At 59.5% G+C, this 15804-nt stretch overlaps 1 protein-coding gene across 1 annotated transcript; it reads right to left on the bottom strand.

Moving 5' to 3' along the window:
- Positions 1 to 6549: 6549 nt before the first annotated feature.
- TOR4A (torsin family 4 member A) lies at positions 6550 to 9270 on the bottom strand (the record flags this gene model as incomplete). The annotated part of the gene is made up of 1 exon (XM_082009099.1): positions 6550 to 9270. The coding sequence occupies exon 1, from the start codon at positions 8116 to 8118 to the stop codon at positions 6550 to 6552; it is 1569 nt and encodes a 522-aa protein (XP_081865225.1). The 5' UTR covers positions 8119 to 9270.
- Positions 9271 to 15804: the final 6534 nt, after the last annotated feature.

Genomic DNA, 15804 nt, shown 5'->3' with positions numbered 1-15804 from the left:
TTTGATTAACGGAGGCAGCTTGGATTAGCTCCTTGTTAGCAACACTTAAATGCAAACCTCTTTTCCTGGAGGCAGCTGAAGTTAGCCAGAGCTCACGCAGAACATGTGCGTGCACCCGCCTTCCTCTGGCTGGAGCCGGGCCACGTCCATGGCGGAACGCAGGGCACATCCCGTTCGTACTCCCGCAGCCCCAGTCCGCGCGGAGGAGGCAGCCACGTCCCTGGCACAGGAGTGCCCCGAGAACCCCAGCCACAGCGCTCCTGCCTGGAGCGCTCCCAGCCCGCAAGCTTGGCGAGAGCTTATATAAAAGAAAATCCTCCCAACTCAGGTGTAGGAGCAATCTGAGGGTCAACTGGTCTCCAGCTTTCAGCCCTTTCTCGGGAATCACTAAGGATCCTCCTGCAACTGGAAAATGGGAAAGCCTGGCCGGGAGGTTGTCCCTGATGACACTCCTACAGGCGACCGGGGCTGCGGGCACGGAGCAGAGCAGGGTCACTGGCAGCCCCAGAGACTGACTGCAAAACGACGGAGCCCTGCAGCTGAGCAGGGACTTGGGCAACACCCATGGGTGCTGGGAGAGACACCAGAAAAGACATGGTGTGCGTCAGTGCCGATCCCAGCAGGGAGGAGTTTGCTGCTTCTGTATCTTGGCGCTTTGTCCAGGCGTCAGGGTTCCTGCACGCAGCGCCTGACCTGAGCACCCACAGGCGCGACTCCCCCAGTGCCACCCGCTGCCACTTGATGTGGTAGGGACAAGCACGTGCCCGGTGGCCCCTGGGGCTGGGTGGGAGGGAGCAGCTTCAGCCCACGCGTGGGCACAAGGCGCAGTGGTGGGTTATCCTCCAGGAACCACGCGCAGCTCAGCAGGGACATCTCCAACACCGGCGTGGAAAAGAGCTGACGCTGGGACGGAAGAGGGGTGAGGTAGCTGGCAGTGGCCTGCAGCAGCAGGCTGGGGTGCACGCCCACCCCGGGTACACCATGGGTGACACCTTTGCCAGCCAGGTTGCTGACATGCTGCATGACCCCAGGCTGCTCCCTTCCATGGGCAGCCCCAGCAATTTGTCCTGCAAGCCAAAGCAACGCTGCTTTGGCAGAGAAAGGGGTGCAGGTGTTGGGAACCACGTGTCCCCCAGCTCAGGGGGCTCAGATGCCGGAGAGGGGGTGGGTCTGCCAACATGGGCCATGCCCTGAAGACAGCTAGCACCAAAGGGAGGGATGTCACCCTCCACTCTAGCTTTAGGCACCCGTGGGGAGAAGGCAAGTGCTGCCCTTCAGCGTTCCCCACCAGCTGCAGACTTGGCCTGATGGCCTTTCTTGGTCCCTCACACCAAGGTGCCCCCATGAGGGGGCGGCAAGGGCAGGGCTGCTCCCTCAGGAGGAGGGAGCGAGTGGGACCCCAGGTCCATCAGGCCCCATCCCACAGTACCTGTGTGGAGGACCACGGCAGGTCTGAGAGAGTGGCCAGGTCCAACCAAGAGTCCAGAGCAATCCAAAAGTTCAGGTCCAGCAGCACCATGGTGATGAGATGGGGCCGGAGTGAAGCCAGGAAGACAAACCACAGATCAGGGACAGGTTCCTGAGCATGGTTAGAGAATTCTTGCCTTGCAGGGAAGGCTCCTGGGTGTGGGGAGCTGTCAGGGGAGGCTGATATGGGGAAGACTTATTAGTGCCTTCAGAGCCGGTGCTAACTGGTGCATCTTCTGTACCGGGAGGTGCTCCTGGAGGCGGCACAGCTGCCCGGTCAGGGTCTGACAGCACTGCACGTGATGGGAATGCAGCTCATGCCCGGAGGCCACAGCACTCTCTGACCTGAGCCCGGCCCCAGGAAAGGCCCCGCGCAGACCAGGCCAGCGTGGTCACAGCTTCCATGCTGCGCAAGATGTGCACTATTTCATACTTACTTTTACCCCCCTTCATCATTGCCACGCTCCCGTGGGCAGTAACAGCGGCTGTTCCCACACCCTCGCTACACATCCATTTGGAATCGCTCTGCGCCTTCCTCGGGGTAAATGCAAAAAGAGAATTTGGCCTAAACACCGAATGGCTTTGGGATGTGGTTGCAGGGTGCAGAGTACCTGCCAGTCTCCCCGTGAGCCCCAGCCCGCCCGTGACTGGGAACAGTTATCCCGGTGCTGCTTTAATCACCGAACCAGCCGTGCTTTGCTCGAGGCCAAATGCAGTGCTGTGCCTGCAGCAGGGCGGGAGCTGCTTTCCATAAATCACTGCTCCAAGCACGACAGGAAGGTGTGCCCGACTCAGGAATAGCCCTCACCTCCCTCTTGCCGACCAAGGAAGCCTTCCCAGTGCCACCTACAGCCACCTCTACAGCGGATAAACATGGCAGCCCTTGTATATCAGGCAGCCCCGATTCACCTGGGGGATCCAGAGGAGCTGCATGAAGGCACAGGACAGACGTGCAGCCAGAGTCATTCTTTTTATCTCTAGAAATACACCCTACAAAGTCCTCTTTCTAGATCTTTTGATTACAGAGAATCTGTTAAGAGTAAAGAAGGGCTGAAGAGATCCCCTATAGATGGATGAGGCTACGGACTACACAGCACAGTACCCTCTGCAGCCCCCCTACCCACTCCCGAGTGCATGGTGCAAGAGCTGGCAAAGGAAAGCGACCCGTCCCCGTGGCTTGGACCTGTGGAACCAGCTGGGACCACCCGTGCCCCAGTGCTATTGGAAGAAAACGGGCCCTTCATCAGGCGAAGGGAGCTGACAGCGCAGGGGAGGCGTGTGGGGTGCTGGCAAAGGGGGTCCAGGTTGTCTACCAGCCCTTCAATTCACAGCTCGGCTGCGCAGGGGACGAGCAGGACCAGCAGTCCAAGGGCCCCAGCCTGGGGGTTCTCTCCATCCTTGTGCTTCAATCCCATCCCTCCAGCTCAACCGGTGTTTTCCTTGGAAAAGGCAATTGCATAAAGAAATCCACGTCGGGCTAAGGAGAACAAAGCCTATGGTGAGAGCACGTTACCACACACCTGGCATCTCAGCCATACCCATCGAGTAAAAGCTCTCCAGGAGAGCCTTGGGTCCTGTGCCAGGAGCGTCCGAGCCTCCAAGAGACAGAGTGGGACCAAGGACAAGCCACAGTGCTCTTTGTGCTTTGGTCCCCAAATTCCAGCCTCGGATGTGCTGCAGGAGGAGCTGTTTACTCCTCAAGCCGGGCCCATCACCCTGGCCCTTCAGCGGGTGTGCCACGGCGTGGGCTTGGCCAGGTATGTGTGGGAGTAGCTACAGTGATGAGCAACTCCTCGGAGAGGTTCTCCTGGCTCTGAGGCAGGTCAGCGGTCCTGGCACAGCCATTATGAGAGACGAGGAGGTTTAAGTCTCCTCGCCTGTTCCTTTCCCTTAGGCCAGCTTCCTTTGCACCCAGCACTGAGAAATGAGCCACCGGGCCCCGGGTGCTCAGCGCTGTGGATTCCGTGTGCCATCCCCACTGCCTTGAAAGCGCCTGGCAGGGCTGGTGGCTTTGCAGAGGATCTCAGGGCAGCTTGGGGAGCAGGGACAGCATGGACAGATGTCTAAGCTGGGATCCTGGGGGAGACGGAGGTTGGGGACAACCTGAAGAGCCATTTAGAGAGAGCCACTGAGATCCAAGTCCCGAGGCAAGTTGGGACTGGGGACAACCTGGCCAGACATCCTTATCTTCTGGCAGGGAAAGTCCTCTCCATGGCCTGGAGGTTCCTGTGGTTTCTGATGAAGGCCTCCAGAGGTACAAGCTGCTATGTGGGCTGGAAGCGTGGGGAGGGCTGGCACATGTGCAGCGCTGACCACATTGCCCTCTCCAGCACTGGCCGAGGAACGAAGTGGTCTTCATGCAGCAGAAAGTTGAGAGGAGCTTTGTGGGAGGCAAAGACCTTGGCAGGTCTTCAAGGTGCACAGGGCACCTGTGCACACCATGCCTTTGGCCAAATAGTCGGGACAGCTTTGCTTTGCGAGGGAGCTGATGTGCAGAAGTGGGGTGAGATGGAGCGGGAGGCAAGACTGTGCAATATGTCCCCAGTCTCCCCGAGCAGAGGCATGAGGGGCCCTATGCTGCTGAGCCTAAGGGTGCTGAGCTGCTCACGGTGAGCCCAGAGCCACCCAGCATGCAGCCCGTGGGGGATACAAAGGCATGGGCCAGTGCCTCAGGAAAACTCAGGCAGCTCGCTTGGGCCAGGGTTGGGACACCTGGTTTAGGGCAGCTGAATCTTAGAGGGATGAAAACCAGCTCTGCAGATGCTCGGCTCCACTTTGAAGTTACCCTCCCCTCTCGCACGGGGTGATGGTTGGTGCAGAGGCACCCAGGGACCTCTGGCACAACTGAACACCCTGGGGGTGGACTGCAAGTGCAGTCCAAACACATCCAAAACTGCGTCTAAACCCCCACCAAAACAACTGGGCATCCCCGCAGTACCCACAGCCCCTTGCATAGCCCTCGGAAGCCTGAAACCCTCCCTTGTGAGGGCAGCGCTGGCAGCAGCGCCGCTGCCCATCCTGACGCCGTGACAAAAGCCATCTGCAATCCAGCGCGCCTGGGCGCCTGCTTTGCCAGCACCCCTGCAGCCCGGCACCGACGGCATTTTCAGCTCCCAAATGCAGGCAGCGTGGGTGACGCTTACCTCTCCTGTCATACTCTTGCGCTTTGAGCTCTTCTTCCAGAAATGAGAGGCCTTGGTAGAAGAAACCAGAAATAACCTCTGTCCCTCTCCCAGCTGGAAGAGGAGAGGAATCCTGGTCCCTGAGTCGTTTCTGTTTCTTATCCAAGATAAAACCATATTAAGTCTCCTGGTAGTAACTCTCACTCAGCGGTGGAAACCAGCTCACGCGCATCGCTTTTTGCAGACACTTGCATCTAGAAGGTGGCTTAGTTTCACCCAGAGCCGTTCCCCTAAGCCGTGCAAGCAGCCCTTCCTGCTCTCTGCCCAGCTGTTCTCACAGGCTATTCTGCAGGAGAAAAAGGCTTCTCCACTGGATAATTTCAAGAGGAGAAACCATGGACAGGCTTTCCAGCCCAGCATCATCTCAGCCAAGGACACACTTCCCCGGTTTCCAGCCTAGCCCCGCTGTGCGGCTCTGGGGGATGGAGGAGCTGTGCGGCACCGTGTGGACTTTGGACCTGGCTTACCATGAGTGTACCCCGAGGAGCTACACACACACGGCGTCAAGGTGGTCTGCAAAAAACACTCAGCAAAGCTGAATCCGAGTCACGGGGAAGCACAGGCATGGCAGTACCTCTACAGTGGTCCAGAAGAGAAATTTGGGAAGAAAACCCCATTTCAGTCGGATAACGGAAAAGTACTTTTAATTATTTTATTCAAGATAGTTTGGATTTATTCCTGACAATAGCTCTGGAAGCAGGAGTTTGTGACGGAAGTCTTTGGAGACGAACAGTTAGAAAGAGGCAAATCAAACAACCAGTGCAAACATCCACAGGATTACGCATATGATAATTCACAGCAAATTGTAGGAGAGGATTTAGGCACAAAACCAATACCCAAAAAACCAATGTCATAAATACCTGCTCAGTTTGCCTGCTTAAAACAAGGACATGTGCTTTTCCTGAGGTGCTTCCAGGCAGCATGCTCTCCCTGGGGTCTCAATGGCAAAGAACCTCTTCTTGGCCTCGCAGGATGGGAACAAGCCCAGGATTCCCACTGCACTCGGCCCAGACAGCCCAAACTGTCTTTTCCAGTGTGTGCTGCTCAATATGTGTCAGTTGCTATTTCGGGCTTTCTAGATAATGAGCGTGGGGAAGTGCACCCAGAAGCAAAAAGCAGAAGAGCTCTCGGGACAAGTTGCCACCACCAGACCTGAAACAATCCGGCGGTTATTTCTGCATTGGCTGGTGCAGCCGAGCAGTCTTCAAGGCGAGCCCAAACAGACTTGCAGGGCAGAAATCTTGCTGGAGGTGCCAAAGGTGAGCTCAGGTATGAGCTCAGAAGAGCAAAAGCTCAGGAACGGGTCCAAAAAGCAGTCTCTGGGGTGCGCGGTCACGTAGGAGCTGGAGAAAGCAGAGCTCTGACCGCCCAAACGTTTGGGGCATGAGGAGCCATAAATTCTCTCAATTCTCCCAGGTGTCCGGCACAGCCTCTGCTCTGCACACCACCAGCCAGGACCAAGAAGAGCAAAGAGCTAAAGACTGTGAGCCTGGAGAAGGAGTGAGACACAGCTACGTGTACTGTAGGGACAGTAACCCAGTTACTATTTCCTCCTCCTGTTTATATCCCGTAGCGTCTGTCCTCCTCTCACAACTCCTTAATGACAAAGTATCCCAAATGAGCATGTGAGGAACAAAGCATCTCGCAATTAATAGGAGGTTTCTTGGGCTTTGTTGCCTGTGCCTTATTCACAGAACATTAGGAACAAGTGAAGCATCTGGAGGAGAAGAGAGACCACGTTGCAGAGGAGCCTGGGCTGCCATCCCTCTACCTCGAGCAGGACAGGGTCAGTGCAGGCCTGAGAAAGGACACCTTGACCACAGCCTGCTGTAACGTACTGCTCCATAAGCCCAGAATTTTGCAAATCCTGAGAGCAGGACTTGGTCTCTGCAGTATATCACTACAGCAGGTTGACTTTGGCCACAACCTGCTTGCAGCCCATCCTGGAGTACTGCTTGTCCCCTGTAGTGTAGTAACTGAGCTGACTCGCTAAATTTTCAATGTGCTTCTGGTCAGGATACAGCCCTTCCCTCCTCATCTCCTCTAGGAAGCAGTTTATGACATGACTCTTCTCCAGAAGAACAAATGGGATGATGTCCGCAGATTTCCAGAGAGGGTGGACATCGATCAGTACAGGCTGGACAATGCCCAGCAGTTCTTCAACTCCCCTTTGCTGATGCAGAAGCTCAGCAGACGCATTCTGGATAACAAACTTCGTTATTTCACCACCTCCTATGTTGCTTATTAAAATGTAGATGGCATTGAGGAACTCATTGGTTTGATTGGGTTCGAAGAATCTGCTGAGAGTATCCAGCAGGACTGGAGACATGAGTTCAACCTCATCCAGAATAAACAAGGGTATCTTCTCCTCTATTTCAGCTCTTGTAACCATGTCAGAAATCTTCTTAGACAAATCTATTTCACAAGTAAGAGGAGCCACCCCGTTGGGGCAGTGATGCATAACAAAGTACTGAAGCACAAAGTCATTGTCCATGACGGAACGAAAATGTTTGGCCAGCAGCCAGCCAACATGACTCTTCCCAACTCCTGTTGGGCCATTTAAAGAGATTACTAGAGGCTTGTTGTGTATGTGGGTAGCCAGATAGTCTTTCAGTAATTCCATAATACTTTCCACAGCAAACTTCTGCCCAAATACTTCCCGGTGCATTGTTTTCTCCAAACCATCTAGGTCGTATTTTTGGAGGTTATCATCCAGGTTCTCTATTGCATTGAGAATCTGGAAGAAGATAATGACAATGAGCAAGAGGAGGCAGCGTTTTGCCTTGCTCTTCTCCTCTGTTGGAAGGTATCTTTTTGTTTTATCTGGATAGAGAACCATTCTAGATTTCCTTCGACTCTTTTTCCGCCTGCATTTTTTCATAGCATACTGCTCCACAGATGTGTCAAAGGTAAAGTACTGGGAAGTTTCGAAACCGGTCTGATTAAAGAAGGGCATGGAAGAGCCATACAGGCTAGTTCGGTTCAGGGAAAGCTGCCTTTGTAGCAGCCTCGTATGGACAAGCTCTGAAGACTTTTCTCGAGGGAGCTCTAAATGCAGACGGCTTTTCTTTTGCACCCGGTATCGTCGTCGCAGGCGGATGATTGCCCGCAAGGGAGAAGAAATTGAAGACATTTTCTTTGAAGCAGCAGGTATTTCAGCATCCGGTACTTCTTCCCCGTCACTCTCGTAGCAAGATGCCTCTCCTTTTGCATCACTCACGGCACAGGGCATTTCCCCTTCCCCATCGCTGCCAGGCACCGCTCCTTCCACACTGCTCTCAGCACAAGGTGCCTCTTCTTTTGTGTTGGTCTCAGCACAGGGCATCACCTTCTCACCTTCTGCATCGCTCTCGGCAGAGGACACATCTCCCTCAGTATCACTCCCCACACAGGGCATCTCTCCTCCCAGATCCTCCGAGGCAGAGGACACTTCTCCATCCACCTCAGTGCAGGGCAGCATTCCGTCCATCTCGCCTGGTTCTTACAGCCCATTCACATCATCACCTTTCTTAAAAAAAAAAAACAAAAAAAACCAATGTAAAATTAATCTTTGTAAGACCAGGAAGTGACCGATAACAGCCAAATTAGACAGACACTCCACTTTCTAACAGGTATATCGGTCACCTGTAGCAACCAGCAATGGCAAGGCGGCAGAGAGAGACTCTCAGACCTAAGCTAACTTTCTGCAAGACACTCTGGATAGGCAAAAACTACCGTGTAAATAAATGCAAATCAATGCATGTTACAAAACCAACCCTGCCCTCGCACACGGAAGGAGAGCTCGGAGCCGGCTGGAGCCAAAGCCAAGGGCTCTGCTCCGTGCTGCCGCCAGCAAGGGCAGGACTCCGGGCAGACAGATCCACGCTCCGAACCAGAGCTGCCCAGTCCCGTTTCCTGCCGTCTGCTCGGTATAAGCAAGGCACAAAACCGCACCGCCACGCCAGCGTGCGCACACGCCCACGCCGCGTAGGAAACCGGAGCTCGGACACCGCAGAGGCCGTTCGGGGCATGGAAGTGTGCAGGGCAGCAACTTGCTGTGGAAACGCTCGTGCCGAGCGGGTTGTGGTGGCACAGCGTCTCCCTGGGGGGGATTTTTCCTGGCTGTGCCAACGGGTATGTCAGGCAGCGCCGGTCGCTGCCGGCAGGGAGAGGTGAGGGCAGCGTCCGGCAGCACTCAGCCCTCGGCCCGCAGGTCCCCAGGCTGCCCCCGGACCGGGAGGGCTCAGACGTGTTGCAGAGAACCGACGTGGTTGTGACTGCCTGCCAGCAGCGGCTGGCTGTGGGGAGAGGAGCAGGGCTGCCCCACGGCACCGCGACCCTCTTACCGCTACGGTCCTTCCCTGCCCCATGTGCTCACACACTCGCACCCCGCACACGCGGCAGCCATGGGTTCCCACCCGAGACCCCAGAGCTGCGCAGGAGAGCGCGGGGACACGAGCATCCCCGAGAAGAACCGTCTGCATGGAGAACACACAGACAAACCTCGGTCGGCGGACAAGGAGGAAGAGGAGAGGCCATGCTCCGGCAGTGGGACGCGATGGCAAGAGTCACGGACCCAGTGGGCAAGACCCCGAGAGAAAATGGCTCTCAAGGCCTGGACGTGGCCACGCAGCAGGACCCCACGCTCGACACCTCCACGCACTGCGGTGCGGGGGACAGCTGCGTCCCTGCCCGGCACGAAGCCGGTGGCGGCAGAAGCTGTGTCACGGTGGGAGGGCATTTCCCCACGGCCTCCGGACCGCAGCAGCGCTGACGCAAGGGGACAGTTTGCCGCGGTGACATTGCCAACCCCGAGAGCAGGAAGCCGGCACAGGCGGGGCGAGGAAAGCGCTTTCATCGGCCGCCCAGAAAAATCAACTCTAGGTTTTGCCGAAAGCACCGTGTCTCCATGGAGGAGGAGGAGGTCCCCGAAGGGTTTGCTATTAACCCGCTTCAGCTCAGCAGGAAGTTACCGACCTGCAAAATGTCACGCTCCGGCGAAGGTTTTGCTTCCCCCACCACGGGGCTGACGCAGGTGGCTGCCCGCCGGCACGCAGCGAGCGAAAGGGCGGCCGGGGAAGCTGCGCCGGGAGTCGCCGGTGCTGGCAAATGCTGCCGGCTGCCTCCACGCTTCGCCCTGCTCCTTTCCTGGCTCCTCTGAAACGCCGGGACATGCCGAGAGGGGTCTTCGCCCCGGCCCCGGGGACAAGTCGATTCTGGACCGCGTGCCGGCAGCCGGCTCGCCGCGGGGAGCGAGCTGGGGCAAGCAGCTCCCCCAGCGCTAAATCGCCAGACGAACTATTGCCATCCGGCAATCAGCTCTGAGCGCTAATTGCTGACCATGTGCAGGATTTGGCCGTGCCCAGAACAAAACCAGCCGGACGAGATTCCTGCAAGCAGGCGCAGAGGCGGCACCGGGCAGGAGGGCTGAGGGCCACCACCACCCGGGCTGCCGCCGCCAGGGATGCCACCGGGAAGCCCGGGCTGTCCCCACACCACCCCGGGGTCACACCCTCCCTCCTCTCCACCTTGCGCACTTTGCCTCGCTCACGCAGCGCCCTAAGGTCCCCAGCGGGACGGCTGTCCCCAGAGCCGCTGAGCGGCAGCCCCCGCAGCACCGACCAGCACGGGCCATGGTCCCCAGGGAGTGGGGACACCGCACAGCTCGGCCTGGGGCCAGGACAACCCTCCGGGCCTTAACACAGGGACACAAACACGCAGCGATGCTTTCGCAGCCCTCAACCCATGCAGGTGTAGAGGGGGTTGATTAAACACCAGGGAAGAGCTGTGGGAGTTTACGGGAGAAGGTTCGGGGAGCAGAAGGATGCTGGCAGCGAAACGTGAGGCATCTGGAACGGTGCCCTGCGGATGCTGCCGACACGCAGGCGGGTGCCGCCCCACTCTGCCCGTAGCCCCGGCCAAAGCATGAAGCGGTTCAGCTCCTCGCAGCCCCGAGCCAACTCTCCTACCACTGCCATGTCCGCATGGGGAGCCTGAGGCCCCCGCGAGGCCAACGGAAACCGGTGAGGACCAAGCGCTCGTTATCTGGGAGATGCTCCAGACCCTCTTTCCCAAAAGCCGAGAGCCCAATCGGCACATCCATCCCACCAACAAGGGACGCCCAACCCTCTGGATGAGCCAAGTGAGGCAGGGTGGAGGGACCAAATCCCATCCTCAGCAAGAAATCTGTCCAGTCATGCATATAATAATCCTATTAATACCATGACTCAGTTCCTAAAACCTGCTGGTATTTACATAGGACTTGCGTTTTGTAAGAGCAGCCCCCGCTTGCTCAATGTCGGATCGGGGCCGGGGCGGGCGGCTGTGCCAGCCCGGCGGCGCTGCCAGCCTGCAGAGATGCGCTTTCAGCAACTTAATTAGACGTTTGGAGAAAACGATAGGAAAAAACCCCGGCAAGGAGGTCGGCAGCATCAGAAGTGCTCGTGTAAAGACCGTTAGTCACTGCTCTGCGCCGAGTCCGGCCGCACCGCGGGAAGACTTGCACTTAGCTCTTGGAAAGGCTCCTGAGAAACCTCCGGTTTCCTCCTTCAGCTCTTCCCCTCGAACATTTGCATTCGTGTGTCACCCTGCTCCTGCCAAAACAAGGTTTCCACAACAAACGAGCCTGTGTGGGCAGCCGGAGGCAGCCGGGCCGGGAGGGGAGTGGGCCGGGGGCAGCCGGAGACGTCAGCCCGACATCAGCTGGAGAAACGCATCCCCGGCTAAAGCGCCGACCGCTGAAACCCGGGGACAGCGTCCGAGAGGAGGGAGCTGCACCCCAACCTCAGGCTCCTTGGGTTAGAAAAGCTGCTGGGAAAAGGGAACAGCTGGAAAACCCCACAGGCTGATCCCCCTCGCTAAAAGCCAACCCCTCCGCCAAAAAGGAGCATTTCCAGGGGAAAAAGCGGAGCAAAACAGTGGGGGCCGCGGATTGAAGGGCATCAGCGGCTGGGAGCAGGAACCCCGGAGGCCAGCACGGCCCCGGTGCAGCGCGTGGCCCCGGACCCCCGGGGTGCCGCTGTCCGGGGGCACCCCGTGGAAACAAGCTGAGAAATGCGGTTTGCTTCGCAGCTTGAGCCCGGGGCGCGCAGGCGTTCGCCCTCCCCAAAAACACAGCGGTCACAGCCAGGGCGATGCAAAACCCACCCGCGCCTCCCCGACAGCCTGCTTGCAGCCATACCCCGCTGGCCCTGCTCCCTGCCCAAATTTTTTGCTGAGCCCCAAAGACCAAGACCGACGGGAAGGGCAGCGAGAGGAGGGGAAGAGCCTGGAGCATCCAAAGCCGGTGGGAACAGGAGGGTTCCCGCAAAACCAGCATGCGTTTTGGTGGAAAGAGGCCATTGGGGATGAGCAGGAGGCGGTGGCGGGGATGGAGCTGTAAGTGGCCAAGGCCGAGGGGTGCCCCGGTGCCCCCCGACGGGGTGGGGAGTGGGACGGGGGAAGCCGAACCAAGCGCAGTTACCCGCAGCGTCTCCCTCGGGGCCGGCCACCGGTGCTCCCCTTCGGCCGCCGAGCCCAGCCTCCGGCCTCGGACGGGCCGGCTGCTCCTCTGCCCCCCTCTCTCTCATCCGTATAAAAACCCAACCGCAGAAAGGAAATGGCGAGGAGGAGTGGCCCGCGGCGGCACTTCCTTCTCTCCGTGCCACGGGCCGGCCGCCGCCGGCCGCTTTTCTCTCCCCCCTCTTGCTCAAAGCCCTCCTCGGCGGCTGCCGTCACAGCGGCATCGTGTGAAGAAACACGAATCCCGGGCAGCCACGGCGGGACAGGGACGGGGCAGCGGGATGAGCTCATCGCCCGCGCGGCCTCGAAAGCCCCGAGTTCGGGCAAAACATCCCCACCCTCTGGGGTGTAATTAGCCCAGAGCCTGTCACCGGGAAAGGTCAAAGCCAAGAGAGGTTATCGGGGCAGACTCGGCGCCGGTGCCGCTCGGGGACAGAGTTCCTTGCCAGCAGGGAAAACAGGGAGAGCAGAAAATAGAGTGAATCTGGGAAAAAATAGTGAGTCCATAAAAAACCAGTGAATCCAGAGCAGCTGGATTGTCTGTCCCTGGGTAGGGTCTTGCACCACAGCAGCTCCTGCTCCACTGGCCGTCCCGACCCCACTGAGGCTTTTGGCCCCATCGCAGCCCCCGGCCCCGCGGCAACGGGACATGGGGACGGCCGGGCCAGGCTGCGTAGCGGCTGCGGGACCGGCCTCCGGAAGACTCGGCGTGGGCACCCCAAGCCCTCACTGCACAAACGCTCCCCGAGGAAAACCACTTCTTCCACCAGCTGCAGAGAGAAGGAAGCAGCGGGGTTTTCTCCATACCCGGCAGTGCCCCGGCTCGTCACGGAGGCTCCTCCTCGCCTCCACCTGCAGCTCAACCTTCCTTAACCCCCCCCCAACACCCCCGCCTCTCACCTGCGCCTGCACAACCCGCCCGAGGCTGTTCCCTGAAAATCAAGGCAATTGAGCAAAGCCGGAGCAGCCCCAAAGCAACCTCTTGCTGGCCAAGCTCCTATTTTTGGATAAAATCCCAGCTGGAACCTGCTCCCTGCGATAGTGGCGGCCCAGGACCAGAAATAGGGGGGAAAAAAAAAACAGTTTGGGGTGTTCTGGAGCATCGCAGCTCCCACCCTGGCTGCATTGCACACGAAGGTCCCTGCATCTCCATGGGGAGGGGGTGGTCTGAGCAGGGTCCCCCCAGCCCGGACCCACTAAGTCTCCCCGGCCCCGTGCCAGGCGGCCAGACATGCCTGCGCTGCGGCTGAGGGGGGATTTGCCTAACAAATCCTTGCAAACGTGGGGATCTCTGTGTCACGAAGGCACAGGATCTCAGCCGCAGGACGGCCGCCAGCGTGGAAGGGCTGGGAGCTGCTCTCAGAGTTGGGAAGCCTGACGGGGCCGAGCCCGAGCTGGAGGTCCCCTCCGGAGGAGCTTGGGCGGGTGTTTCGGGAGCAGCTGTGAAAAGAGATGTTTTTCTGGCTAATTCAGGTTTTTGCAAGGGAAGAGCTTCCTCCAGACAGTGCAGTTGAACGCCATTAAAAAATATAAAAGCAATGCCCCCCAAAAACCCTAAGAGAAGTAATTTGAGGAGCAAGAAGCTCCCGGCCACCACCCGAAGGCTGTGGGCAAACCTCAACAGCCCAGAAAAAGATGTATTGCTGTAAGCAGGAAGGAGCGTGAGCCGCCCCAGCACCCCGGGGGGGCAGGAAGCCTCCGAAACGCGGCAGGAAGCCAAGGGAGGGTGGAAACAGGGCTCGCAGCGCGCAGGGGCAGAGGGAGATGCTGGGACCGCGGCCAGAGCAGAGGGTGACAAGCTCCTGGTTACGGCGGGGACACGGGACAGACCTGCACCCCCCATGGTGCTGGGGGAGCTCGATGGCGCGTGGGGATGGCGACCCGAGTGGGGTGGCACGGCCACCGCCAGCCCGCGCCCAACCTGGGGGGGCCAAGCACAGCCGCGGGGTGCCCGTGGGGGTGGCGGGGCAATGCACGTGGGGTGATGCAGGGCTGGCACCTGCAGCTGGGGACGCCGTCGCGGTGTCACCGTCAACCAGATTCCAAAATCATCGTCTCAGTCTGGGGCTGCCAAAAAAGCCAGAGGGGCGCCTGGGGGGAGCAGGAGGACGGGGCACGGGCATCGCTGGCCCCCACATCCCCACGTGGGGATGTCCCTCCAGCATGGCCCGTCAGGCAGGTGGGGACAGGGGGGACAGGACTGGGGAAAACAGCCCCTGCTCATGTTCCTGGCCAAAATACCGCCTTCGTGCTGCTGCTGCTGCTGCCCCTGCCGCGGCCCCGGGCTGGGGGCTGCGTCCCCCCCACCGGGCTGTGGGGACCTCTGGCACCCCAAAGCAGAGGGAGCAGGCTGCTGTGCTGCTGGGCGCCGGGGGGGGGATCCCTGGGCGGGGGCACATGCAGGCAGTGGGGCAAAATGCAATTGGGGGGGCTGTATGTGGGGGCAATGCAATGGGGTGGGGGATGCGTGGGGGGCAGCGCACTGGGGGGCCCCGTGTGCTATGGGGAGGGCTGTGCAATGGGGGGGGCACACGTGGGCAGCGAGGCAGCGCGATGGGGGAGCTGTGGGGGGCAGGCACAGCACTGGGGGGACCCCGTGGGAGCCGGGCAGCGGGGGGGCCATGCCTGTGCGTTGGGGCAGGGCCCTGGGGGGGCCGCACGCACGCGCTGGGACAACGCGACGGGGCGAGGGCTGCACGCACGCGGGGAGGGGCTGGTGCCGGGCCCGGGGGGCGCGCACTGGGGCCAGCCCCTCTCTCCCCCGGCCCCAGTCCCCCACACTCACCTTGGGGCCACGAGCCCTGTCCCCTGCGTCCCTGCCGGCGCCGAGGCCGGACCCCCCAGGCTCGGCCCCACGCGGGGAGCGGCGCGGGGGCCACGGCCCTTCCTCCAGAGCCGCGAATGCAAATCCTGTGCAAGCACGGCCTCTCCCCTGGCTCTGCCCTGCCACGGGGACCCCGGGGGAGAAGTGGCAAGAAAGCCCTGGGGACAGGGAGGCGGCGACCTCCGAGCCGCGATTTTGGTACCAGGCGCTGGCTGGTACCCACTGGCCCACTGGTTTGGGGATCTGTAGGTGATGGGCAACCCCCAGTTTTGGTACCCACCAGAAACATCGCTGGAGGTCAGGGCCGCTGCACAGCCCCTTGCTGCTGGGCACCAGCTTATACAACAATTTTGGGGTTTTCCTCCATTTTTTGCAATGCCACCTCTTTAGCCAAAACACCGGATTAGCAGCAGCTGCATCCCAGACACGTGCAAACGCACCCGGCCCCTCTGCTTGCCCCAGAGGCCAGAATAAGGCAAGTGAACCCCTGGGGCCGGCGGGGCCCTTGGGGAAGGGGCTGTGGGTGCCCAGAGCCCAGAACGGGTCCAGAGTGAACCCTGGCAGCGCCAGGACGGGGGGGTCCCATACCTGCAGTGCCAGCCTCACCCAGAGAAACTCTGAAAAAAAGGGGGAAATTTGTCAAAAAAGCGGTTAAACAAGGCTGAAAAAGTCATGGGCTTGGAGCTGCCAGGACGATGGGTGCAGAGGTCACACATACATAAGGGATGCAAAGCCTGGAGCTGGCAGGGAGCAGGCAGGGAGCCGGCAGGGAGCAGGCAGGGACCCGACACTGCAAGTGGAGAAGGGGAAACACCACCGGGGTGGGGATACAGAAACCCCCGAGCTCTGACC

Source organism: Phaethon aethereus, assembly GCF_964289735.1.
Source record: "Phaethon aethereus genome assembly, chromosome: 20".
Classification (NCBI taxonomy): Eukaryota; Metazoa; Chordata; class Aves; order Phaethontiformes; family Phaethontidae; genus Phaethon; species Phaethon aethereus.
The sequence above is the reverse complement of the archived record's forward strand: the minus strand, read 5'-3'. Positions and strand labels throughout refer to the sequence as shown.